Here is a 26317-nt window from a genome sequence, read left to right as displayed (position 1 = left end):
ATCACTTTTAAATTACTAGCTAACCTTCCCGACTCAGCTTATACAACTTTATTGGACTACATCAATGCAATATGGAGAGGAGATACGCCACTCCCAATTGATTGGAAAACCGCTGTGGTCACATTCATACCAAAGGCCGACAAAGCAATAAACACGGACAACCTTCGCCCCATCTCTCTTACCTCTTGTGTGGGCAAACTTATGGAGACGATGGTGCGGGACCGGTTGTCTGAGTACCTTGAGACACAACAAGTCTTCGCGGACACCATGTACGGATTTCGCCCACACAGATGCGCACAGGATGTCTTGCTTCAACTACATCGGGAAGTCCTTGACCCCCTCGAATGCCCTCATATGGACAGGGTCGTACTCGCCCTGGATCTTAAGGGGGCTTTCGACAATGTAACGCATCATATTATTCTCACTCATTTAAGTCAAACCAACTGTGGCCACCGTGCCTTCCAATATATCCGCCAGTTCCTCACAGACCGCCACTCTTACATCCGCATTCAGGATAACGAACACGGCCCCTTCCCCCTAGGTACCAGGGGAAAGCCGCAAGGCGCAGTGCTTTCTCCCCTGCTATTCAACTTGGCCATGATGCACCTGCCGGACCAGCTGGGTGCTGTCGAGGGCGTGCAGCATGCTCTGTGCGCCGACGAGATCACCTGTGGGCCACACAGGGCTCACTTGGAGACATTGAGGCCAGCCTGCAGCAGGCGGCGACTATAGTAGACCGCTATGCTAGCCGCTGCGGCCTTCAATGCTCCCCACAGAAATCGGAATTTGAGCACATCCGCCCCTCTCCCAAATGCACTACTAAAATTCAACTTACTCTTCAATCAGGTCCAATTCCAGAAACACAAGAAGTCCGAGTACTGGGACTCTTCCTTCACCAACACCGCAAGCCAGACACAACATTGGCTAAACTCCGGAAGGTGGGGGCCCAGGTGGGCCGAATGGTCCGCCGGGTTTCCAATAAACGCGGGGGGTTACGAAGCAAGGGTGCCTTGCGGCTGGCAAACGCCTTCGTAACCAGTCGAATCCAGTATTCGACTCCATATCTCCACCTGCGGAAGCAAGATGAGGATGCCTTCGAGGTCATTCTCCGCAAAATCATTAAGCGGGCCCTCGATATTCCGGTGAATACCTCAAACCAGCGCCTCATGGCGCTGGGAATGGTGAACACCTTCAGGGAATTGAGGGAAGCGCACCTCACAAATCAATATACGCGTTTGTCGCAGACGCAGTCGGGCCGCCGCCTTCTTGCCCGGCTCCACATCAAGCATACGACACTTATGGAAGAACGGGCACGCATTCCAGCGCCGTGGAGATGCGCCCTCCGCGTACGCCCTCTTCCCGCCAAAATGCCACGCGAAGACCATGATGGCAGACGCCTGGCGCGGGCGGAAGCCCTGGCACGCCATTATGGTTCTAAACCCGGCCTTTTTTATGTGGACGCCTCTGGCCCGCACCATGGGGGGTGGTACACGGCCGCAGTCGTCCACGAGGCGAAAACAGTCAACGGTCTTAGCTTCAGGGCCCGCAACATAACTCATGCGGAGGAGGTCACCATAGCATTGGCTGCTTCCCACTCTGACTCGAAATATATAATTTCCGACTCGCGAGGGGCCTGTCGGAACGTCAAACAGGGCTGGACCCCTTATCTAGCCTACCGAATACTTCAACATAGCTCCTACATTGGGGACCCCGCTACCCGATATATTATTTCGGCTCCTGCTCATCAGGGGCTGGCTGGAAACGAGGCTGCCGACGCCGCCGCCCGCGCGCTCTCTCTCCGGGAAGTTTCCTCCTCCTCCTCCCCCTCCGACCAAGACGCTGATCCTAATCCGGCTTATACATTCAAAGATATCGTAAATTACTACCAATCTAGCCACAGCCTTTACCCCCGCCCATGTAAAGGCCTTTCAAAGGCGGATGAGCGGCTCTTACTACGCCTGTATATACCAACACACTCCTGTGCCCGGCAGATCTAAAACACTTCGATCCTGCTTTTTCTGGCAGTTGCCCGCACTGTGGGGTGATGTCTTCGGACATCTACCACATGGTGTGGGCCTGCCCCTCAAATCCGGCTATCCCCCTTCACCGCAACCCAACCCGGGAGGACTGGGAGGCGACCCTGCTCGGCTGCTCCGACCTGCAGGCCCAACGGGCCTTAGTCGGGCGAGCCCGAGCGGCGGCAGACGCTACTGGGATCCCGAACTAGGGACCTCCACCTAGTGTTTGTGAGGGTTGGCCCCTTCAAGCTCAGCTCATGCATAACCTCCTGTATTTGTATCTTATATAAATGTTTTCTACCACCACCAGGTCCGGACAGAGTTAACAATCAAATGCTAAGAAACTTGGACGACGCGTCGATCCGACACCTCGCAGCATTCATGCAGGAGCGTTGGGAGGTCGGTCGGCTGCCGGCGACATGGAAGGCCGTCAACCTAGTTTTCCTCCCGAAGCCGGGGAAGAGGCTGGGTTTCGAACACTTGCGTCCGATCTCGCTCACGACATGCGTGGGGAAACTAATGGAGCATGTTTTCCAGGCCCGGCTGAACTGGTTTTTGGAGGACAACGATATCTATCCGAACACCATGATAGGATTTAGACCGCATTTGGCCGCATGCGATGTCATGCTGCAGCTAAAAGAACAGATCATATACAATTCAACAGTAGACACCAGGGTGATGGTTGGTCTAGACGTGTCAAAAGCTTTTCACAACGTGAAGCTCTCGGCTATTCTGCAGAATCTCAGTGCATTAGATGTTGGAGTTCGCACGTACAACTACATACGCGACTTCCTCAGCGATAGAACGGCAACTATCAGTATGGGGGACACACTGTAGAAGGTATTCGACTGGGAAACAAAGCCACACCACAGGAATCGGTGTTGTCCCCGACGCTGTTTAATATCGCCATGATTGGTCTCCCCGCAAAACTAGAGGAAATCCAAGGGCTACACCGTACATTATATGCAGATGACCTGACTCTGTGGATGTGCAGGGGCAGTGACAGTGAAATTAATCAGGCACTCCAGCGGGCAATCGAAGTTATAGAAAGATACTTAGAACCGATCAGGCTGAGATGTTCGGCCGAGGAATCGGAAGCGCTCGTTCTCAAGTCAATGCGATCGCCCCATTGTCGGCGTATAAAGCAGGATAATCCGGAAATAACACTCAGGGTCAACCATAACGTTATACCAACGGCGGCAACCATTAGAGTTCTGGGATTACGAATCCAGGCCAACGGAAGGAACTCGGAAACGATACAGAGGTTAGACGCTAGCACCAGTCAAACCTGTTAACTCCTGAAGCGGATCGCAAACAAACATGCGGGCATGAAAGAAGCTAACCTCCTTAGGCTAGTCCAGTCCTTTATAATCAGTAGGATAGTCTACGTTGCGCCGTATTTACGGCTTCACAAGGCAGAAAAGGAGTAACTTGACGTTCTCATTCGTAAAGGGATAAAACGGCACTAGGTTTACCACCCCATACATTGACAAAGAAGATTATGAGACTAGGGGTTTCCAATACCCTCGAAGAGCTCATTGAAGCTGCAAGGACTTCACAATACCAGAGACTGTTGCGCAGTCGTACTGGTCGGAGCATTTTGGAAAAACTGGGGTATGAGCCGCAAACATGCTCCAGACGTAGAGAAAACCTACCTAGACAGGTTAGGGACAAATTAAAAATACCTCCGCTCCCCAAAAACATGCACCCCGTTTACCCTGAGAGCCGGAGGAGTGACAGAGCAACAGCGCTGCAAGGCCGTTTTGAGTGAAGACAGGACGTCTTATATACAGATGCCGCACGATGCACGAACGGTAGGGGACGTGTTTCCGTAGCGACTAGAGAAGACGGCGGCTCGGTAGTTTGCTGCAGCACCCGAAATTCGACCGCAACGGAGGCGGACGGGGTGGCCATCGCGCTAGCTCTAACAGAACAACAGGTAAAAATTATAATTACAGACTCGAAATCAGCGATTAGAAACTGACGCCGGCCGCATTTCGGCCACAGCAGCAAGAGTGTTGGCCAGTGGTCCACCACCGGCAGAGCAGGTCGCGCTCATTTGGACGCCGGCGCACCAGGGGTTGAGGAGGGACGAGAAAGCGCACGTACTGGCCCGAGGATTAGCTACATTCCGGGATCACTGTGGCGACTTATGCGCAACCCCGTACCCCTTGCGCGATGAGGAGCCCCTACAGTTCGACGATGACCTTAACACCTACCAAGATATCCTAAATCATTACAAATTAGGCAGATCAGTACTGCCAAAAGCGTGTAAGCAATTCACCAAAAGCGAGGAGGTTATGTGGCGTAAGCTACAGGCTGGAGTATTCCCGAACCCCCAGCTTTAGAGCAAGTGGCATCCGGAAATTTTTAGCCCCAGGTGCAAACGTTGCGATTGCATAGCGGACATGATATATATGATATGGACGTGTCCTTGATTTAGAGAACCTGACAGAACAGATGAGTCCTGGGAGGCACTACTTCTCAAGCAGGACGTAAAAGGGCTACGAGAAGTCATCTGTCTTGCTCTGGCCGCTGCTCAGATTCAAGGCATCCAGGTCGACGGCTGAGGGGGAGGACATTGTTGGGACAGAGCTTCGCCTCGGATCCTCACCAACCTTTTGACGGGTGCAATAAATGTTATTTATCTCTCTCTCAATGCTGATACATTTTGTAATAACACTCATAATGTTCACAAAATTTAGGACCGGCTTTTTAATGGCGCGTGCCCTTTATGTTAAAATGACAACAAAAAAACCAATGGTTTTCTCGGGCAACGCTAGAGTTAAAAAAAATTGAAACGCATGAAGAAAAAAACAGTCATTCTCTGGAATTAGATCTAAGGATAAGTTTGCTTATTTCTAAGCAAGAACAGAACACTGTCGCGGAGAAACCGAGTTACTTTGAAGAATCTTTACCCAACTTTATATAAGAGTATCCCGGCCAGGACGAGGGAAGGTGGCTGCTTCAGGCCTTACGGGGCTGGGAATCATACGCCCCTGCCGTCTAGACTCGACTGCCACCGGCGCTTGTATCTATTATAGGCCGTCATTGCAACCGCCATTGCTTCAGTGGCGGACGTTGTTGTTGTTGTTGTGGCTGTAGGAAGAATGAAAAGAAAGTGCACGGGCCTGCTACTGGCTCTGTAGCTGAGCCACCTCCGCTGCCTCGTGTAGACAGAAGAGAAAATAGAGAAGAAAGAAAAGGAAGACGGAGAGAAAGACGCGCGCCTCAACAACAGCCGTCGTCCACCACCGCAGCGGTGGCGGGTGCAATGACGGCCTACAGCAGATAAAAATTCGGTGGAAGGCTAGCCCCCGCCGCAAGCGATGGTGACCTACCGGCCCCAGCCCCATCAGGGGAGACCTCATACACCATCAGAGGCGGTTACGACGCGTGTCTTGCTCTCTCTCTTTCTCCTTATTTTTCTTTCTTCTCTATTTTATCCTTTTTCAAAAGAGGCAGCGTAGGTCGCTCAGCTACAGAGCCCGTGAATTTTCTTTAACGTCTTCCTGCAGCCGCTACAACAACCATCAGAGATCCATAACTACAGCGCAAACGACAGGACAGAGATGAAGGAGGGACACCACCATCTCTGTCCTGTCGTTTGCGCTGTAGCTATGAATCATCAAAAACACCAAATCGCCCAACAAACACTTTTCTCGAACAATCAGAGTATCCCGAAAAATTCTGGCGTTTGGTCTCCCAACCCTCAAGGTTCAATAATGAGCTTTAAACAAAAGAGGTACTGGTCAGTGAAGCACAAACAGCATCTAATGTATTCAATGAATATTTCAAGTCCGTATGTACTTATCTCAACAATATTTTTCCAAAATTTGAAGCTTCACTGACGCCTCTCGATGAACTTGTAATTAGTGAGCATGGTATTTTACACATTAGCCTAACTATGATATAAAGACATCACCTGGACCAGAGAATATAGCTAATGTATTTCGAAAAGATATGCACAATGGACATCTGAATACTTGTTTGTTTTATTTATAAGTTTTCAAATGAAGGTCAAATTGCGAGATACTGGGGACCTGCTAGAGGGAAACCGCTTCATAAAAGTGGAGACAATTGATTGACAAAGTACTATCACCGTATTTCACTCTCGACTGCTTGTAAACTATTTTAACACATAATTTACAATTACATATCAAACTTTCTGAAAGCTAATAATTTTTTGCAAAGTATCAGCATGGGTTCAGGACGGGTTACTTACTTGTACACAGTAGAAACTACACATGATTTCGCCTCATCAGTTAACAACGGAAGGCAGATTGATGCCGCATTTATGGACTGCTCGAAAGCTTTTGATAAGGTTACTCAGGAAAGGCTAATTTATAAATTGGACACAATACTTTATAACGAACAATAAGTAAAATGGACTTCAGCTTACCTTTCAAATTGCGAACAATTCCTCTTTACTTTAACGACCATTCTTCTGACAGGCTTACATTACACTCTGGAGTCCCTCAGGGCTCTGTTCTTAGGCCTAAATTATTTTTAATATATAGTAATAATATTGTAGCTAACATTCATGTGAAAATTAAATTTAGCAGTGATGATTGTGTTATTTTTACAGAACTAAGAAATGTCTCCGATCATGTACTATTTATTAGTGCGTTGAAAATCTTTTTCACATGCTGTGAAGCCTGGCAACTGAACATTAACTTAGAAAAAACTGTACTAATAAGAATCACTCACACAAAAAAAGTGTTACCTTTCGATTATTTGCACTGACTGAGGTAACAGAATATAAATATCTAGGGCTCTGTGTCACTACCAATCTCAGTTGGAAAAAACATATTGACTTCATAACGTGGAACGCTTTTTGTAAACTGCTTTTCTTGAAACTGTCATTGCGGTCGTCTACCCCATCTGTACGCCTACTTGCTTACAAAGGTATTGTTCTGCCTGCTTTAGATTATACTGCCATCAAATTTGACTCATTCATAGAAACTAACATGAATAACTTAGGGAAGTTTCAAAAGAAGGCGGCACTATACATATATAACAATTATTGACGTACATCAGTACCATATCTTATAATCCAAGATGGCCGTCCGATAAAAAATGAGGTGAATCGTTGTGCATGACCCAAATTTGTGTATCAATTAAATAAAACACACTGCAGAATGGACGTCCGAATATGCGACACCACAACGACACCAGCTAACTCCTTTTCGCGTTCGAAATAATTACTTTGAATACTCATTCCTTCTACGAACGAACTATTTCCGATCGGAATACCTTCACAGACAATAAAGCGCTGCAGCCATCGCTGACGTTGTTCTCGCAACACATTATCTAGTTTCTTTTATTTTAGTTTTTTCGAATGCATTTTTAATTCACTGTTCTGCTGTATATATCTAATTGTTTCGATGGTAATGGTGCAGAAGTGCTTCAGCTTGCACTGTTATTTTCGTTTACTTTTGCCTGTTTTGTTAAACTGTTTATTTGTATCCCTATCCTGCTATCATCCCAACGTCAGTATTGCAGTATCAATAAATAAAAAATAAATAGTCCAACCCTGTAAATAAACTTTACTACATCTGTGCAGAGGAAGTCAGAGAAATAACTCAAGTCACTGGTATTCTAGTGGTAATCAAGAAGAAGAAATGGGCATGGGCAGGACATGTATTGCGAAGAATTGATAACCGAAGGTCGCATACGGTAACAAGCTAGATTCCAAGGTAAGGAAAGCGTAGCACGGGGCGGCAGAAAGTTAGGTGGGCGGATGAGGTTAAGAAGTTTGCAGGGGTCAAGTAGATGCAGCTAGCACAGAACCGGGTTAATTGGAGAAATATGGGAGAGGCCTTCACCCTGCGGTGGGTATAGTCAGGCTGATGATGATGATGATGACATCTGTTGTATAATGACCGAGCCACCTTTTCTAAAGTGTTTTCCACTTAAAGGTGCCTTTTTGGTTAAAGAAAATAGAGCCGAGTGGACATCAGTACATGCTCTGTCTACTAGTATTCAGTTGATTAGGGAAACATAACCGAAAAACTGAGCTGTGGCACTGAAAATCAAAGAAGACAGACTGTCCACGCATAGTTCTGGAAAGTGGTTGCAATATATAATCAGAGCTACTCTTGCCGTGTCTTCGTCTAGGAGCATTTTAGTACTTGCCGTTGATGTTAGTTCGAAAGTCGAACTCGTTGCCTCCAGCTTTCATACGTGTGGTGTATATGCGGATCAGCACATAGTCTGTGCAGCCATATCTTTTATCCCACAGGTTGTCAGCAATGTACTCGAACACACATACCAGCGTGTATGAGCCTGCAGAAGAAACAGACATTAGTAAGCAGGGGAGCGAAATATGTTCCTGATTTGTGAATAATTTCAACGAATGAACTAAACCCAGACATTCACACGTAAAGAATAATATTGTTTCAAGATACATATACCGTTTCCTAAAACTATTAATAAATAGTTCCTCACACAGTGCCTTTTCTTTAAGTGCGAAATTCCGTTCACTCTACGTCCAAGGTTTCATAAACATTTAGTTGGTATGCACTTTATGTAGTGATATATGCGCTGCAGCATGAGTGGTGAAAAATGGTATTGTCCATCTCGATGGCACATTCGTGCCCCCAGGTGAGTAAAGATTCCGAACATTGGCTAACGAGGGATTTGTAAAGTAAGCCCAGAGAATGCAGTGTGCAGAAGTAAGATTCGTATTCTTGGCAAGTTTTGAACAAGCTTGTCCAATAGCGTCGTATTACATGTTGTTTTATTTGTAACTATAACCGAATGTTTGCTTGCCTATACAACTCCACTCTTAGGCTTTAAGGGAATACGCGACAAGCAAACACTCCCAGACCATCGTATTCAGATATGTGGCGCAAACAAACACAAACACAGGAGAAGATACACACCACACGCGCACACTACCAACTGAAAGAAGAACCGGAAAACACTTCCTCTTCTACACTCAGGCCGGTTCTTCTTTCAGTTGGTAGTGTGCGCGTGTGGTGTGTATCTTCTCCTGTGTTTGTGTTTGTTTGTGCCACATATCTGAATACGATGATGCACCAACCAGCCCCTCAAGCCGTTATTTTGACTCCCAGACCACTTTGGAGTAGAGCGATGTTGATTCTTGAATTGTAAAACTCGGGTATTCCATCAACCCAATAGAGAAAATTGTTAATCATAGCAGGGAAAAGACCGCTACAATGGCCGCCTGAATATGTCAAACAGCCTTTCCAAGGTGATCTCAAAAACACAAATTTTCTAAATATTTTGATTTGAAACAGGCGCAATGAAAAGCGGAAAAATAGTGAAGAAACGCAGCTCGTTGGTCCAGTTGTTTCATGATACAAAGGGTAAACCAGCAGCAGAAAAGACGCGTTCACAACTAGACTTAGTACACAGGAAGGAGCTGGCACTTGCTTACGCGCATGTGCGCATGGTTCTGCTTTTGGAAATACACTAGTACAAAATCAGGAGGAAGAAGAGATCCGGCAGTAGGCACCCAGGGCGCAAGGCGAGATATCGAGATTTTGGCACGAAAGGCTAGGACGGTCGCTTTTGCGAGGCCCTCGGGTCCTCTTGCCTTGGCGGAGCTTGCTGGGTCGACCCTTCGTCTACCAACCTGAAGCTCCGCAGCCGCACCATCGCTCCTACTCTGACAACCGACCTGAGCCACACCTCTGCTTCTTAGCCTACCGCTGCATTTGCCCAGGTGTGCTCTGATATCGCGACCCGGACATTTATAGCGGGACCGACGATCACGATGTGTAGGATTGGGTTGCCTCCTGTGAGCGGGTATGCGGCCAGGACCAATTGGACGAAGACATTAAGGTGAACAACATAGTGTTCTACCTCATAGACGTCGCCAGCCTGTGATACCATAACCACAAAACTGAGTTTACCACCTGGTCCGCCTTTAAACGGGCCTTGTCTGACATTTTGGCCGCCCTGCTGTCCGACCGCTGCGCGCAGAGTAGCACTTTCGATCTAGAACCAAGCTTTAAAGTGAATCCTTTACACGTTATATAGAGGATTTCATCCTTTGCACCAGTGTAGATGCGTCCTTGCTGGCGGCGGATCGCATCAGACACATTTTAAAAGGTATCGAGGCAGCCGCACTCGAGATGCTTGTCGTTCGGAATCCCACCACCATTGCCGAGAACTTCACGCCTCGCTAGACCTATGATGAGGCCCGCAAACAGCGTATTGTAGCTTAGCCAGCATCCATGCAGCCTCATTCACTCTCCAGTCTGTTTGTGTCGGCGACCAGTAGCTCGCTCCTGACAAGATTAAGGACTTCGTTCGCGAAGAGGTCGCACAACAGCGGTCCATTATTCTGACGTCCAGGGCGCTCCATCTAACCTGGCCCCAATCATTTATGCTGTGATTAGTGATTAAGTGGCTGATGTGCTACCTACCAACATTTCCTCAGAAGGCTCCTGTCGCAGTGCCTCTCACGTACGCCGACGTCCTGAGGCGCTCACGCGCTTACTAAGACATTCCGTGCCACCCTCCACCACCGCCAGCGGCTTTCATGTGTACCTGGACACATTATCCGTTACTGTCGTCGCCGAATCGTGCCGCCTGTGGATTACTCACGACCCTACGTCAACGCACCTCCTGAACATACGCAGTGTCCCTCATCATCGACAAAAATAGACTCCACTCCCGACCAACCGCCTGCTCGCCGCCGTTCTCCATCGCCGAGGCGCACGGTTTCACCGCTGCGTCGATACGCGAACGCGCCCCACGAAAACTTGTTAGCATAGTTCCCGAGGCAAGCATTGCAAGTACATCGGTCACTATAAGGCTTCGTCATGTCCATACAAATGTTCTTGAAGTTGTGTTGGAGGGTGTGGCTGTCTTGGCCCTTGTGGATGCCGGCGCTGCTGTGTCTGGGTTGAGTCGAAATCTATGCCGCAAGCTACGCTAAGTGCCTTTACCTGATCTCTCGATTCAAACCGCTATGGTACTGCTTGTTTTGCCTTTGGTGGCCTGCACAGCCAGAGCTGTCATTCATTCGCTGCTGATTATATAACACAGATATCTCGTTCTGTCGCCGTGTTCACATCACCTCATTTTCGGCTGGGACTTTCTCTGCGACTATCACGCAGTCATCATCTGCGTTTGCGCTGAAATCGAACTTCTCCCGTGCAACATCCCTTTGGATATCGATTTGTTTTCTGCACTCACGAAGCTGACTGCGACTGTCGATATCGACGTCCCTCCATGCACCATTCCTGTTTCCTGCCTCTCCGCACCTGACGGCGCCATCAGTTTCACCACATCTACCAGCTTCGCATCTCGTCCCGCCCAGCTTCTACCCTCCACAGTGCTCACTGTCTAAGACGCCTGCAGCCTAATTCAGGTCTCCTACTCTTTACTGATCTCCTGCTATTTCCCCCGCAGTGAGTGCCTTGGTCATTCCCATCTCATATATGCCTGGATCTTTCCGGGCCGCCCACTCTCTCATTTTGCCTGAATCTACTGCGTCCATTGCAGCCGAAACCATTCCTGGTTCTATCGACGCAAGCCTCGCACCACAGCGCGCCCAGCTTCTTCACTTACTGGACAAGTATCGTCCTTCGTTCAATATTTCGAAAATCCGACACGGCAACACTCTGCCGTCACCCACGAGAATGATAATGATACCCTTAAGCCGCTGTGTCAATGCTCCTACCGGATCTCGGAGGCTGAACAATAGATTATTAACACCAAGTGGACGACATGCTTCACTGGAGTGTCATTCAACTTCCAATTGGTAGTTCGCTTCACCTGTCGTTCTTTTAAAGAAAAGGGTAGGACTATACGGTTTTGCAATATTATCGGCGCCTAACAACATCCCCAGTAATTACATCTGTCCACTGCCTCGAACGGATGGCACCATCGCCTGCTTGCAAGGAACCAAATTTATTTCATCTTTAGACCTGCGATCAGGATGTAAGCACGTCCCTCTGGCGGAAGCTGCAAGTGCCAAGACCACTTTTGTAACACCTGATGGCCTATACAAATTGAACGTCATGCCCTCACGGAGTTACAATGCGCCGGCTCCATTTCTGAGCATGAAGGATTCGATTCAACGTGGCCTAAAGTGAAAATTTTTCTCTGCTATTTTGTTGCCCTTGTCATCTTCTCTTCTGATTTTGAGAGCTGCCTTTTCCGCTTAAGTGCGCGTCGAACTGTTTACCCTAAGCCAGGCTCAAACCTATCTGAAGAAGATTCGCTTCGGCGGTAGCAAACTCGCGATTTTAGGCCATGCCATGTCTAAGGATGGTGTAGGTCCTGATGCTGCCAAACACCACGCTGGCGACGGGTTCCCGCAGCCGTCACCTATGAAGGAACTCCGGAACGTTCTCGGCCTATGCTACTATTTCTGACGTTCTGTCTGAAACTGCGCCACTATCATCGCGCCTCTGACAAACCTGCTCGGCGACAACGACCTGAGCGGTTAATCAAACGCCTGCGACACCGCGTTCACACCCTTGCGCCCTCTCCTTGCCTCACCTCCTATTTTGTGGCCCTTCGTTGCAACTGCTCTCAATGAAGTTCATAAAGATGTCAGTAGCGTTGGCGCAGGCGCTTTTCGTACGCAACAAATACCCGGTTTTGAAGAATACGTCGTTATCTATGTGAGCCGTTGATCAAAGCAGAATCTAATTACCCCGTCACAGGAAAGCAATGCCTAATTATCATTCGGGTTATTTCCAAATTTCGCCCTTACGCATACAGCCGCGCTTTCGAGACCGTCACGGACCACAATTCCCTGTGCTGTATTTTAAAATCCTACAGGCTGATAGGCCCTTCCTCTCAAAGAGTACAATATTCGTCTCATCTATCGATACGGCCAGAACAACAACGACATCGACGCCTTGTCCCGCTCTCCCCCATCATTCTCATGTCGAATGCACTTCACTGGCACATCGCTTGCGCAACATGGCCGGCGAGCAACAATAGGATCAATGGATAGCTCGTCTTATAAGCTTTCCCTCCGATCTATCAGCCGCGCCAGTGTCTTGTGCTATCCGCCGCCAGGCTGCTCACATCGCCGTTCGCGATGACCTGCTGTACAGCCGTAACTAGAAATCTCACGATGGAATGTGTCTGCTTGTCACCCCTGCCAGATTGACGTCAGAAATCTGCGCAAAGTTTCACGATGACCCACACTACGGTGGTGACGGCGCCTTTAAAAGATATTCGTTGCTAGGCCTCGATTATTATTGGCGAGGTATGTTTACATACGTTTGCAACGACGTTGTCTCGCGCGCTTAGTGCTAACGTCGGAAGTCTGGCCCTCACAATTCAGTCGGCTCAAAGCAGCCTCTTCCTTGCCCCTCGCTGCCTTTCAACCGCATGGGTATCGACCTCTATGGACCGCTTCGATATACTACTGCCGGAATCCGCTGAGGTATCGCAGCCGATGATTACCTGACTCGTTACGCTAAAACTGCGGCTGTCCCTGACTCTACGCATCCCATGTTGCATCTTTCAGTTCAGTTCAGTTTATTACCTTAAGGACCCCCGTGGGGGTATTACATAAGGGGTGGATTATACAAAAAAATTAAGTACAATGGCTGCCATGTGGGTTCAACATACAATATGATCTGTTAGTGCTTTGGAAAAGTTGGATGGGCAGGTGATAGCGGCGATGCTGTGGGAAAGGCCGTTCCAATCTAATGCTTGAACCACTTGATTCTGTGCCATGGTGCACCCCTCGATCTGTCCAGCGACAAAAGTCATGTATTTCGTTAGGCGGTAGTGGAATCCCTTTGGCGAAAATGCAACATCACTCACTGGACTATTAAATGATGCCATCCACAGACGAATGGCTTGACAGAAAGGCTAGCCTTGGTCCCACGGCAAAACTGCATTTTTCTACAAACTTCAATAAAGTCAATTATAAAAAAATCACTGTCGCTCACAACATTAAAAAAATTCAACTGCACTTTGGGTGATGTGCTCTCCATCTGCGTCGCGGCTTACCATTCCAACTAGAACTGGTTCTTACCATTCGTTACGCATGCTTATAACACCGCCACGGAGACCACTACTGGTTTCTCGCGGTATTTTCTTCTCTACGGACGCGAACTTTACTCTGCAGAACACGATCCCTCATTTTCGGCCTGTAGCTTCCGAATGCACCGCTGTCTCTGAAGCTTCGAAGCACACAAAGGAATACCGTCAGCTCGCTCGGTCTCTGAGGTCTGGAGAGCAGGAACCCCAAAAATCTTATTTCGACTCTACCCACACTTCTTACATCTTGTAACTCGGCTCTCTCGTCTGGCTTCGCGTGCCATCCTCCAAACGTGTGCCAAAATATTGCAGTATTGCAAAATGTTGTAATAGCCACAGATTATGCGACATGGTACGCGATAACGCACCCGCTCCCTACGAGTACTGCCGCTGATGTCGCCCACATTCTTAACGATCTCATTTTTCATCATGGAGCTCCCCGTCAACTGCTCAGTGACCATGGCCGCACCTTCCAGAAGTTGTGGACGACATTCTTCGCGCGTGCTCAACTAAACACAAATTGACGTCCGCTTGCCATCCACAAAATAATGGTCTCACTGAGCTGCTCATTCTCACTCTTACTCATATGCTCACCATGTACCTCTCCTCTGGTCCCCTTGACTGGGACATCGCTCTCCCATACGCTACAATTACGTATACCTCGCCCCCTTCACGACACTGCCGGATAGTCTCTAGTTTCTCTGTCGTACGGCCGTGAGCCTCAACTGCTGCTTGGCGCATTGTTTTAAACATCTAATCTCCCGTTCAGAATACGCCCGTTGTGTCATTGCCTGTGCCGACCTAGCTCGCCAAGTCGCCCGTTTCCGTTTAAAAGCCTCCCAAGATTCTCACCAAGAGCACTACAACAGCTGCCACCTCAACAGCTCCTCTTACATGGGTCCCAATCGTGTTGCTCTGGGTGCCTTATCGCCGTATCGGGCTCTCGGAAAAGCGTCTTTCTCGCTATGTGGGCCCGTATCGTGTGGTGCGCCAAGTCGCCGTCGTCACCTACGAGATTAAACCTGCCTTCCCCGAGTGCGCTTGCCGTACCATATCCTCCGATATTGTCCACGTCTCGCGCCCTAAGCCCTACAATCTATCTTGTTCTGACACTCTATAAGCAGCACCGCGACGGCGCTTCTGCGCCGAGGGGCCATGCTACGGGTCGTCTCATCGAGGTTGACGCAAACGAATATGTGTGCTCATGGTGCATGCTCGGGCCCGAAGACATGGCAGTGGTCTGTGTTCTGACTCCCGATGTATCTTGTCAGTGTGTCACCTTCGGTGTGAGTGTACCAGTGTTCTACGTGGCGTGTACGCCTCCTGCTACGGAAAAATATTATGAACCCTATCGCGTCCTCGAGAGCACTTCGCCATTCAAATCATCGACGGACCCGTGAAGCCACTCGCTGATCTCCACCGACGTAACAGAGAAACTGCCCGCATGTGCCGACTCAAGCCATACTATGATCGGTGTGTGTTATTGCTGTGAGCAGTTCTGATGGCTCGTCTGATCGCTTGGCTAATTGTATAGAGAAGGACGAGCTCCGGCAGCAGGCGCACCGCGAGCGCACGGCGCGAAATCAATTTGTTGGAACAAAAGGTTAGGACGGTCGCTTTTGCGAGGTCTCTCTCGGGTCCTCTTCGCTACGAGAAACACCGTTAAAACGCATAACATAAAAATATAATCTATGTCTATTGACAATTACAATTTAGCATGTACGCTGTTCCGAGGAAAACAAAGTAAAAAAAAAATCTGCGCTCGTTAGAAGTTCTACACATTTCTTGGTATTCCAATAAAATGATTTCATCATGTGTTACTCATGCGAACATCAGTTCAGTTCAGTCGTTCAGTCGTGTCCGACTCTTCGTGACTCTATGAACCATGTCACGCCACGCTTTCCGGTCTCTCACTATCTTCCTAACATCACATAACTTCATCTGCAGTGCCTCGAGGATGCCATCTAACCATCGCGTTCGCTGCCTACCCCTTCTCCGGCAACCCTCAACCTTTCCCAACATCAAATCTTTCTCCAGCGACTCCTCTCTTCTCATCAGATGACCAAAGCAGCTGAGCTTTAACTTTAGAATTTGACCCTGCAATGAGCAGTCAGGCTTTATGGTCGACAATATCGACTGATTTGATATTCTGGCAGTCCAAGGAACTCTCATGAGTCTTCGCCAGCACCACAATTCAAACGCGTAAATTTTTCGCCGGTCAGCCTTTTTCACAGTCCAACTCTCGCATCCATACATCACAACTGGAAAGACCATAGCACGAGATATACGGATCTTGGTTGGCAGACTAATGTCTCTGCTCTTTACTAGGCGGTCAAGGCTAACCATTGCTCTCTTTCCCAGAAGCAGGCGTCTCCTAATTTCATGGCTGCAGTCTCATTCCGAGGTAATCTTGGAGCCCAAGAACAGAAAATCTGTCACAGCTTCCACTTCTTGTCCATTGATGCTCCAGGACTTGATAGGGCAAGACGCCATGATCTTTGTCTTTTTAATGTTCAGTTTAATCTCAAACTTCTCACTCTCTTCTTGTACGCGCATCAGAAGCCTCTTGAGTTCCACTTCACTTTCTGCCATTAAAGTGGTGCCATCCGCATATCTAAGGTTGTTGAAACGTTTTCCAGCAATCTTCACTCCAGCTGAAGACTCGTCCAGACCGGCCTTCCTCATGATGCACTCTGCATATAGGTTAAATAGGCAGGGCGACAGTATGCAGCCTTGCCTCACTCCTTTCTCAATCGGAAACGAATCGGTAAGACCATGCCCAGTTCTGACTGTGGCCTCTTGCCCTTCATACAGGTTCCTGAGGAGACCATGCGAACATAATATGGGCCTAATCCTGGGAGCACTGCAGTGGAAAAGACTGCTCGAACTATGAATTCGTCTTAATTTTTTTTCAAGGCTCTCTTTGAGAGATGAAGAAAACTCAGAGTAATAGCTTTTTTTTTTGAAACCATAAATTTAGTTTTGAAAATTATGGCCAGAGCTTCCTCGCTCAGGAGCTCAATTGCATTCACTAGCAAGCAGAGTTAGTGAGAGAGTCGGTGCCAAGTAACATGAATCCGTTTTACATAGAAATTGTTTTGCTCAGTGCATTTCTTCGCTCGGTTTGAGAATACTCCTTTTACATTAGAAAAGGAGGCTTCCTTGAAGTGCCCTTACTGTGCCATTACAGATGATGCTTCGCCATCTATTCTCCGGTGGTTCTGCATGGGAATTTCAAGATGACCGTTAGTCTACGTGGGAGAAGTTTCTCAATTCCGATTTCTATCGCATTTTTCGCAATATGTCCGGTGCGCTAAGCACTAAACCTTCCAGAGTAGTATCATAGGTTTCTATAACATCCATAAAAGTATAAAACGAGAGTACATCGACCGACCCTATCATCGCCCTTTTAAATGAAAGGCTGAGAGAGCGTCGCTTTGCAGTGGGATCTAGCACTTCTGCATGACGAACTACCACTGTGTCATTATAGATGATGCTTTGCAATGTATTCTCCGGTGACGTCGCATGGGAATTTCAAGATGGCCGTTAGTCTCAATTTGAGAACTTTCCCGATTCCGATTTTTGTCGCAATTTGCGCAATATCTCCGTTGTGCTAAGTACTAAAACTTCGCGAGTAGAATCATATTCTTCTATAACCTCCATACAAATATAAAACAACAATACATCTACCGAACCTATCATCACCCGCTTAAAGGAAAGGCTGAAAGGACGTCGCTTTACAGCGTCATCTAGCCCTTCTGCATGAGGGACCGTCACTGTGTCATTACAGCTGATGCTTCGCAATCTATTCTCCGGTGACGTCGCATGGGAATTACAAGGTGGCCGTTAGTCTCGGTGGAAGAAGTTTCCCGATTTCGATAACTATCGCATGCGTTGAAATATGTCCGGTGCGCCAAGCAATAAACCTTGGCGAGTAGAATCATAGGTTTCTATAAAATACATAAAAGTATAAAACGACAATACATCTACCGACCCTATCATCGCCCCTTTAAATGAAAGGCTCAGAGAGCGTTGCATTGCAGCGAGATCTAGCATTTCTGCGTGAGGGACTACCACTGTGTCATTGCAGATGATGCTTGGCCATCTTTTCTCCGGTGACATTGCATGGGGATTTCAATATGGCCGTTAGTGACCGTGGGAGAAGGTTCCCGATTGAGATTTCTATCGCATTTTTCGCAATATGTCCGACGTGCTAAGCACTAAACCTTGGCGAGTTGAATCGTAGGTTTCTATAAAATCCATAAAAGTATAAAACGACAATATATTGATCGACCCTATCATCGCCCCTTTAAATGAAAGGCTGAGAGAGCGTTGCTTTGCAGCGAGACCTAGCACTTCTGCATGAGGGACTACCACTGTGTCATTACAGATGATGCTTCGCCATCTATTCTCCGGTGACGTTGCATGGGGATTTCAATATGGCCGTTAGTGACCGTTGGAGAAATTTCCCGATTGGGATTTCTATCGCATTTTTGCAATATGTCCGACGCTCTAAGCACTAAACCTTGGCGAGTTGAATCGTAGGTTTCTATAAAATCCATAAAAGCATAAAACGACAATACATCGACCGACCCTATCATCGCCCCTTTAAATGAAAGGCTGATAGAGCGTTGCTTTGCAGCGAGATCTAGGACTTCTGCATGAGGGACTACCACTTTGTCATTACAGATGATGCTTCGCCATCTATTCTCCGGTGACGTTGCATGGGGATTTCAATATGGCCGTTAGTGACCGTGGGAGAAATTTCCCGATTGGGACTTCTATCGCATTTTTCGCAATATGTCCGACGCTCTAAGCACTACACCTTGGCGAGTTGAAGCGTAGGTTTCTATAAAATCCATAAAAGTATAAAACGACAATACATCGACCGACCCTATCATCGCCCCTTTAAATGAAAGGATGATAGAGCGTTGCTTTGCAGCGAGATCTAGCACTTCTGCATGAGGGACTACCACTGTGTCATTACAGATGATGCTTGGCCATCTGTTCTCCGGTGACGTTGCATGGGGATTTCAATATGGCCGTTAGTGACCGTGGGAGAAGGTTCCCGATTGGGATTTCTATCGCATTTTTCGCAATAAGTCCGACGCGCTAAGCACTAAACCTTGGCGAGTAGAATCGTAGGTTTCCATTAAATCCATAAAAGTATAAAACGACAATATATTGACCGACCCTATCATTGCCCCTTTAAATGAAAGGCTGAGAGAGCGTTGCATTGCAGCGAGATCTAGCACTTCTGCGTGAGGGACTACCACTGTGTCATTACAGATGATGCTTCGCCAACTATTCTCCGGTGACGTTGCATGGGGATTTCAATATGGCCGTTAGTGACCGTGGGAGAAGGTTCCCGATTGAGATTTCTATCGCATTTTTCGCAATATGTCCGACGTGCTAAGCAATAAACCTTGCGAGTAGAATCATAGGTTTCTATAAAATACATAAAAGTATAAAACGACAATACATCTACCGACCCTATCATCGCCCCTCTAAATGAAAGACTGAGAGAGCGTTGCATTGCAGCGAGATCTAGCACTTCTGCGTGAGGGACTACCACTGTGTCATTGCAGATGATGCTTGGCCATCTTTTCTCCGGTGACGTTGCATGGGGATTTCAATATGGCCGTTAGTGACCGTGGGAGAAATTTCCCGATTGGGATTTCTATCGCATTTTTCGCAATATGTCCGACGTGCTAAGCACTAAACCTTGGCGAGTAGAATCGTAGGTTTCTATAAAATCCATAAAAGTATAAAACGACCATATATTGACCGACCCTATCATCGCCCCTTTAAATGAAAGGCTGAGAGAGCGTTGCATTGCAGCGAGATCTAGCACTTCTGCGTGAGGGACTACCACTGTGTCATTGCAGATGATGCTTGGCCATCTTTTCTCCGGTGACGTTGCATGGGGATTTCAATATGGCCGTTAGTGACCGTGGGAGAAGGTTCCCGATTGAGATTTCTATCGCATTTTTCGCAATATGTCCGACGTGCTAAGTACTAAACCTCGGCGAGTAGAATCGTAGGTTTCTATAAATTCCATAAAAGTATAAAACGACAATATATTGACCGACCCTATCATCGCCCCTTTAAATGAAAGGCTGAGAGAGCGTTGCATTGCAGCGAGACCTAGCACTTCTGCATGAGGGACTACCACTGTGTCATTACAGATGATGCTTCGCCATCTATTCTCCGGTGACGTTGCATGGGGATTTCAATATGGCCGTTAGTGACCTTGGGAGAAATTTCCCGATTGGGATTTCTATCGCATTTTTCGCAATATGTCCGACGCTCTAAGCACTAAACCTTGGCGAGTTGAATCGTAGGTTTCTATAAAATCCATAAAAGTATAAAACGACAATACATCGACCGACCCTATCATCGCCCCTTTAAATGAAAGGCTGATAGAGCGTTGCTTTGCAGCGAGATCTAGCACTTCTGCATGAGGGACTACAACTGTGTCATTACAGATGATGCTTGGCCATCTTCTCTCCGGTGACGTTGCATGGGGATTTCAATATGGCCGTTAGTGACCGTGGGAGAAATTTCCCAATTGGGATTTCTATCGCATTTTTCGCAATATGTCCGACGCTCTAAGCACTAAACCTTGGCGAGTTGAAGCGTAGGTTTCTATAAAATCCATAAAAGTATAAAACGACAATACATCGACCGACCCTATCATCGCCCCTTTAAATGAAAGGCTGATAGAGCGTTGCTTTGCAGCGAGATCTAGCACTTCTGCATGAGGGACTACCACTGTGTCATTACAGATGATGCTTGGCCATCCTTTCTCCGGTGACGATGCATGGGGATTTCAATATGGCCGTTAGTGACCGTGGGAGAAGTTTCCCGATTGGGATTTCTATCGCATTTTTCGCAATATGTCCGACGCGCTAAGCACTAAACCTTGGCGAGTAGAATCGTAGGTTTCTATAAAATCCTTAAAATTATAAAACGACAATATATTGACCGACCCTATCATCGCCCCTTTAAATGAAAGGGTGAGAGAGCGTTGCTTTGCAGCGAGATCTAGCACTTCTGCATGAGGGACTGCAACTGTGTGATTAAAGATGATGCTTCGCCATCTATACTCCGGTGACGTTGCATGGGGATTTCAATATGGCCGTTAGTGACCGTGGGAGATGTTTCCCGATTGGGATTTCTATCGCATTTTTCGCTATATGCCCGACGGCCTAAGCACTAAACCTTGCCGTGTAGAATCATAGGTTTTGATAACATCCAGCAGCGGTGGCGAAGCGGTAGAACATCCGCCTCGCATGCAAGACGGCCGGGGTTCAAACTCCGGTGCCGCGGAAATCTCCGCCGGATTCAAAAAAAATCGGCGTGTCGATGGAATTGCATAAACAGGTTTGGGGTGCGACCCGGTGAACACCTCCGGCAACGCACTCCATCATCGGAACAGGAGTTGGCCACCCTGGTACAGCAATTGGCCCCAAACCTCTCATGATAAGCTCCTTAAAACCCCGGCCCTCAGTCACCAGCGGCTGAGGAACAACTGACCACGGCGGCGATCAGACCTCTGACGCAGCCGGGGTGCTAAGAATACCTGGCTCCGCTGGACAGGCCGTCATTGGAAACTGACCCTGGCAACGTTTAATGCTAGACCCCTAGCTAGTGAAGCTAGTTTAGCAGTGCTGCTAGATGAACTAAAGGGTAAGAAATGGGTGTCATAGGGCTTAGTGAGGTTAGGAGGCGGAATGAGGCATATACTGCACTGAAGGATGGGCATGTGCTGTGTCATCGAGGTTTACCAGAAAGGCGACAACTAGGTGTAGATTTCCTCTTCAATAAGTATATAGCGGGTAATATAGATGAATTCTATAGTATTAATGAGAGGGTGGCAGCCATCGTAATTAGGCTTAATAAGCGCTATAAACTGAAAGTTGTACAGGACTATGCACCTACATGTAACTATGATGACCAGGCAATTGAAAGCTTCTTCGAAGTGGTAGAATCGGCAATGCGAAATGTAAAGCCGCAGCATACTGTACTAATGGGCGACTGCAATGCCAAGGTAAGGAAAAAGCATGCAGGAGGCCAGGCGGTAGGTGACTATGGCATTGGTTCTAGGAATAGTAGTGGAAGTTACTTGTTGAGTTTTCAGAGCGCGATAACTTAAGAATCATGAATACCTTGTTCAGCAAACGGAAGAACCGGAAATGGACATGGAAGAGTCCTAACTGGGAGACTAAAAATGAAATTCATATCATATTGTGTTCAACCCCCGCCATTATGCAAGATGTAGAGGTAATCGGGAAAGTGCGATGCAGTGACCACAGGATGGTGAGGTCCCGAATTAGCCTAAATCTGAAGAAGGAACGCAACAGATTAGTAAGAAAGAAACCAATCAACGAATTAGCGGTCAGGTTCTTCTTGTTCTTCCAATCTTCCACACCTCTGCAAGGTGCTGCTCGATTCGGCAGGCGACGCGCAGTTCACACACAATCGCACAATGAGACATAGGACGACGAACTTGCAGTAACAAAACGAAAATTAACTTTATATAAGAAGACCACGAAGCACAGGGCACAGAAAACTTATTCACGCGAGGCAGTGAGCCAACGCACTGTATGAAAGAGACTGATGCGAAGGACTAACTGCAAACTGAGCGCATCGCTCTTTTTTACGACTTCTCAGTCGGGGCATGTCTGCTACGCTGTCTTCGTTGATGACGAGCCTCAGCACAAGAACCAGAACCAGAACCGTCGATGGCTGCGTGGCGCGGTCTTAAATAGCCAGCGCAGAAGCTTCTAGGCGCGGAGGAGGTACGGAAAACAGCTTAGCGCTTCCAAAGCTATGCCTCCCCCCCTCGGCCCTCTGGAGAGGTCTGGAATTTACTCGAACATGGTCAGCACGCGAAGCCTTCCCGCGCGAAGCGAGAAGGGGGGCTGAGACCGTGTGGGGGAATGCACGCGTGACTCCGCCCATGCCGGCGAGGGCGAGGAGGCGCAGCGCGGTGGCCGAGATTACGCAATCGGTCGCGTCGCGTTCTCGGAGCTTGAAGAACATTCCATCCCCGTTTTCTGCGGCGCGGGCGCCGAAACATTAAAGAAAGGGCCACCGCGGCCTTAGAGGGGAGGGCAGAAGAGTTAAGGACCTCGCTACAGAATAGATATTCAGCTCTAGCTGAGGATGGCGACAGTACCCTAGAGGCAAGGAACAATAATTTCAGAGATATCATTACTGAGTGCGCGGTAGAAGTAGGTGGTAGGATAGTTAGCGAGGATACCGGTAAGCTGTCTAAGGAGACGAAAGATTCGATTAAGAAACGCCAGAGTATAAAAGCTTCCAATACAACCGACCAGACCGAATTGGCCGAGTTATCAAAGCTAATCAATAAGCGCAGGGGGCCCATATAAGGAAGTATAACATGGAGAAAATTGAGCATACTGTAAAGAACGGGAGAACACTTAAAGCAGTTAAAAATAAATTGGGCTTAGGCAAAAATCAGATGTATGCGATAAGGGACAAGGCAGGCAACGTCTCACGAACATGGACAAGATAGTCAAAGTAGCCGAGGAGTTCTATACAGATCTCTATAGTAGCCAAAGTAGTCAGGACCGTAATGAGATTGGCGGTAGGGAGAAACAGTCAGACGTTCCACCAGTGACGAAGGACGAGGTCAAGAAAGCATTAGAAACTATGAAAATGGGGAAATCAGCTGGAGAGGATCAGATAACTGCAGATTTGCTGAAGAACGGGGGGGGGGGGGATATCGGGCTTGAAAAACTGGCCACCCTGTATACACAGTGCCTGGTGTCATCGACGGTACCGGAACCATGGAAGAATGCAAACATCGTCCTCTTTCATAAGAAAGGGGACTCTAAGGACCTTAAATATTACAGACCAATCAGCTTACTGTCTATTACATATAAGGTATTTACTAAGGTAATCGCTAATAGAATCAGGACAACCTTAGACTGCAATCAAGCAAAGGATCAAGCAGGTGTTCGGAAACGGTACTCTACTATCGATCATATCCATACCATCAATCAGGCAATAGAAAAATGCTCGGAATATGACCAGCCCTTATATATAGCATTTATTGATTACCAAAAAGCATTTGACTCAGTTGAAACCTCGGCGGTGATGCAGGCATTGCAAAATCAGGAGGTGGATGAGCCGTACGTGAAAGTGCTGGAAGACATATATAGTTGCTGCACAGCAACCATAGTTCTGCATAAAGAAAGCAGCGAAATTCCCATAAAGAAAGGTGTTAGGCAGGGAGACACAATCTCCCCAGTACTGTTCACAGCTTGCTTAGATGAAGAATTCTGAGACTAGGAATTGGAGAAGTTAGGGATAAGGGTAGATGGAGAATACCTCAGTATTCTGTGATTTGCATATGACATTGCCTTGCTAAGTAACTCGAGGGATGAACTGCAAATAATGATTGATGACCTAGACAGGAAAAGTAGAAAGGTAGGCTTAAAAATCAATTTCAGAAGACTAAGGCAATGCTCAACAGCGTCGGGAAGGAACAGCAGCGTACGTTAGGTAGCGAAGCACTGGAAGTAGTAGGCGAATATGTCCACTTTGGACAGGTAGTAACCGCAGGTCCGGACCGCGAAAAGGAAATAACAAGAAGAACAAGATTGAGATGGAGCGCATTTGGCAAGCACTCAGATTATTACTAGCAGTTTACCGGTATCACTCAAGAGGAAAGTATACAACAGTTGCACCTTACCTGTACTCACTTATGGGGCTGAAACGTAGGCCAACGGTTTGAGGCTAACCAACTGAGTTTTACTTAAGTTTAGGACAACCCAGAGGGCTACAGAACGAAAAATGGTAGGGGTAACATTAGGAGATATGAAGCGTAGTGAGTGGGTCAAAGAAATAACTCAAGTTACCGACATTCTAGTGGAAATTAAGAAGAAATGGGCATGGGCAGGTCATGTAGTGCGAAGAGAGGATAACTGATGGTCGCTTAGGGTAGTAAACAGGATTTCAAGGGAAGACAAGCGCAGCAGGGGTGGCAGAAAGTTAGGTGAGCGGATGAGGTTAAAAAGTTAGCAGGGGTCAAGTGGATGCAGCTAGCACAGAACCAGGTTAAGTGGAGAAATATGGGAGAGGCCTTCGCCCTGCAGTGGGTATAGTCAGGCTGATGATGATGATAATAATAACGATGATCAAAGTATTAAACGACAGTACATCGACCGACACTATCATCATCCCTTTAAATAAAAGGCTGATTTGCAGCTGAGCTTCGATTTGCAGCGGGATCTAGCACTTCTGCAAGAAGGACTACCACCGTGTCATTACAGATGATGCTCCGCAATCTATTCTCTGGTGACGCTGCATGGTAATTTCCAGATGGCCGTTAGCCTCAGTTTGAGTAGTTTCCAGAGACCGATTTCTATCGCAATTTTCGCAATATGTTCGTTGCGTTAAGTACTAAAACTTCGCGAGTAGAATCGTAGGTTTCTATAACATCCAGAAAAGTATAAAACGACAATACATCGACCGACCCTATCATTGCCCCTTTAAATGAAAGGCTCATAGAACTTCGCTTTGCAGCGGGATCTAGCACTTCTGCATGAAGTACTACCATCGTGTCATTACAGATGGTGCTTCGCAATCTATTGTCCGGTGACGCTGCGTGGGAATTTCAAGATGCCCGTTAGTCTCGGTTTGAGAAGTTTCCCGATTCTGATTTCTATCGCAATTTTCGCAACATGTCTGTTGTGCTAATTACTAAAACTTCGAGAGTAGAATCATATTCTTCTATAACATCCATAAAAGTATAAAACGACAATACACCTACCGACCCTATCATCACCCGTTTACCGAAAAGGCTGAGAGAGCGTCGCTTTGCAGCGTCATCTAGCACTTCTGCATGAGGGACTACCACTGTGTCATGACAGCTGATACTTCGCAATCTATTCTCCAGCGACGTCGCATGGGAACTTCAAAATGGCCGTTAGTCTCGGTAGCAGAAGTTTCCCGATTCCGATTTCTATCGCATTTTTCGTAATATGTTCGGTGCGCTAAGCACTAGCACTTCGCTACTAGAATCATAGGTTTTTATAACATCCATAAAAATATAAAACGACAATAGACCGAGCGATCCTATCATCGCCCCGTTAAATGAAAGGCTGAGAGAGCGTCGCTTCGCAGCGGGGTCTAGCACTTCTGCGTGAGGGACTACCACTGCGCCATTGCAGATGATGCTTCGCCATCTTTTCTCCGGTGATATTGCATGGAAATTTCAAGATGGCCTTTAGTCTCAGTGGGAGAAGTTTCTAAAACCTCGTACTTGAAGAAAA

At 47.4% G+C, this 26317-nt stretch overlaps 1 protein-coding gene across 1 annotated transcript in view; it reads right to left on the bottom strand.

The window, feature by feature from the left end:
• LOC146187896 (uncharacterized) overlaps positions 1–14470 on the bottom strand; it is an 87065-nt gene extending 72595 nt beyond the window's left edge. Inside the window, exon 1 of the mRNA XM_084604946.1 lies at positions 14378–14470. Within this exon, the coding sequence (XP_084461072.1) occupies positions 14378–14470 (93 nt within the window). The remainder of the gene's footprint in view (positions 1–14377) is intronic.
• Between the last annotated feature and the right edge of the window lie 11847 nt (positions 14471–26317).

The sequence above is a fragment of the Amblyomma maculatum genome, chromosome 5 (genome assembly GCF_055883805.1).
Source record: "Amblyomma maculatum isolate TAMU_Amacu chromosome 5, ASM5588380v1, whole genome shotgun sequence".
Lineage (NCBI taxonomy): Eukaryota > Metazoa > Arthropoda > Arachnida > Ixodida > Ixodidae > Amblyomma > Amblyomma maculatum.
Note: the sequence above shows the minus strand (reverse complement) of the source record. Positions and strands in the feature narration are given on the sequence as shown.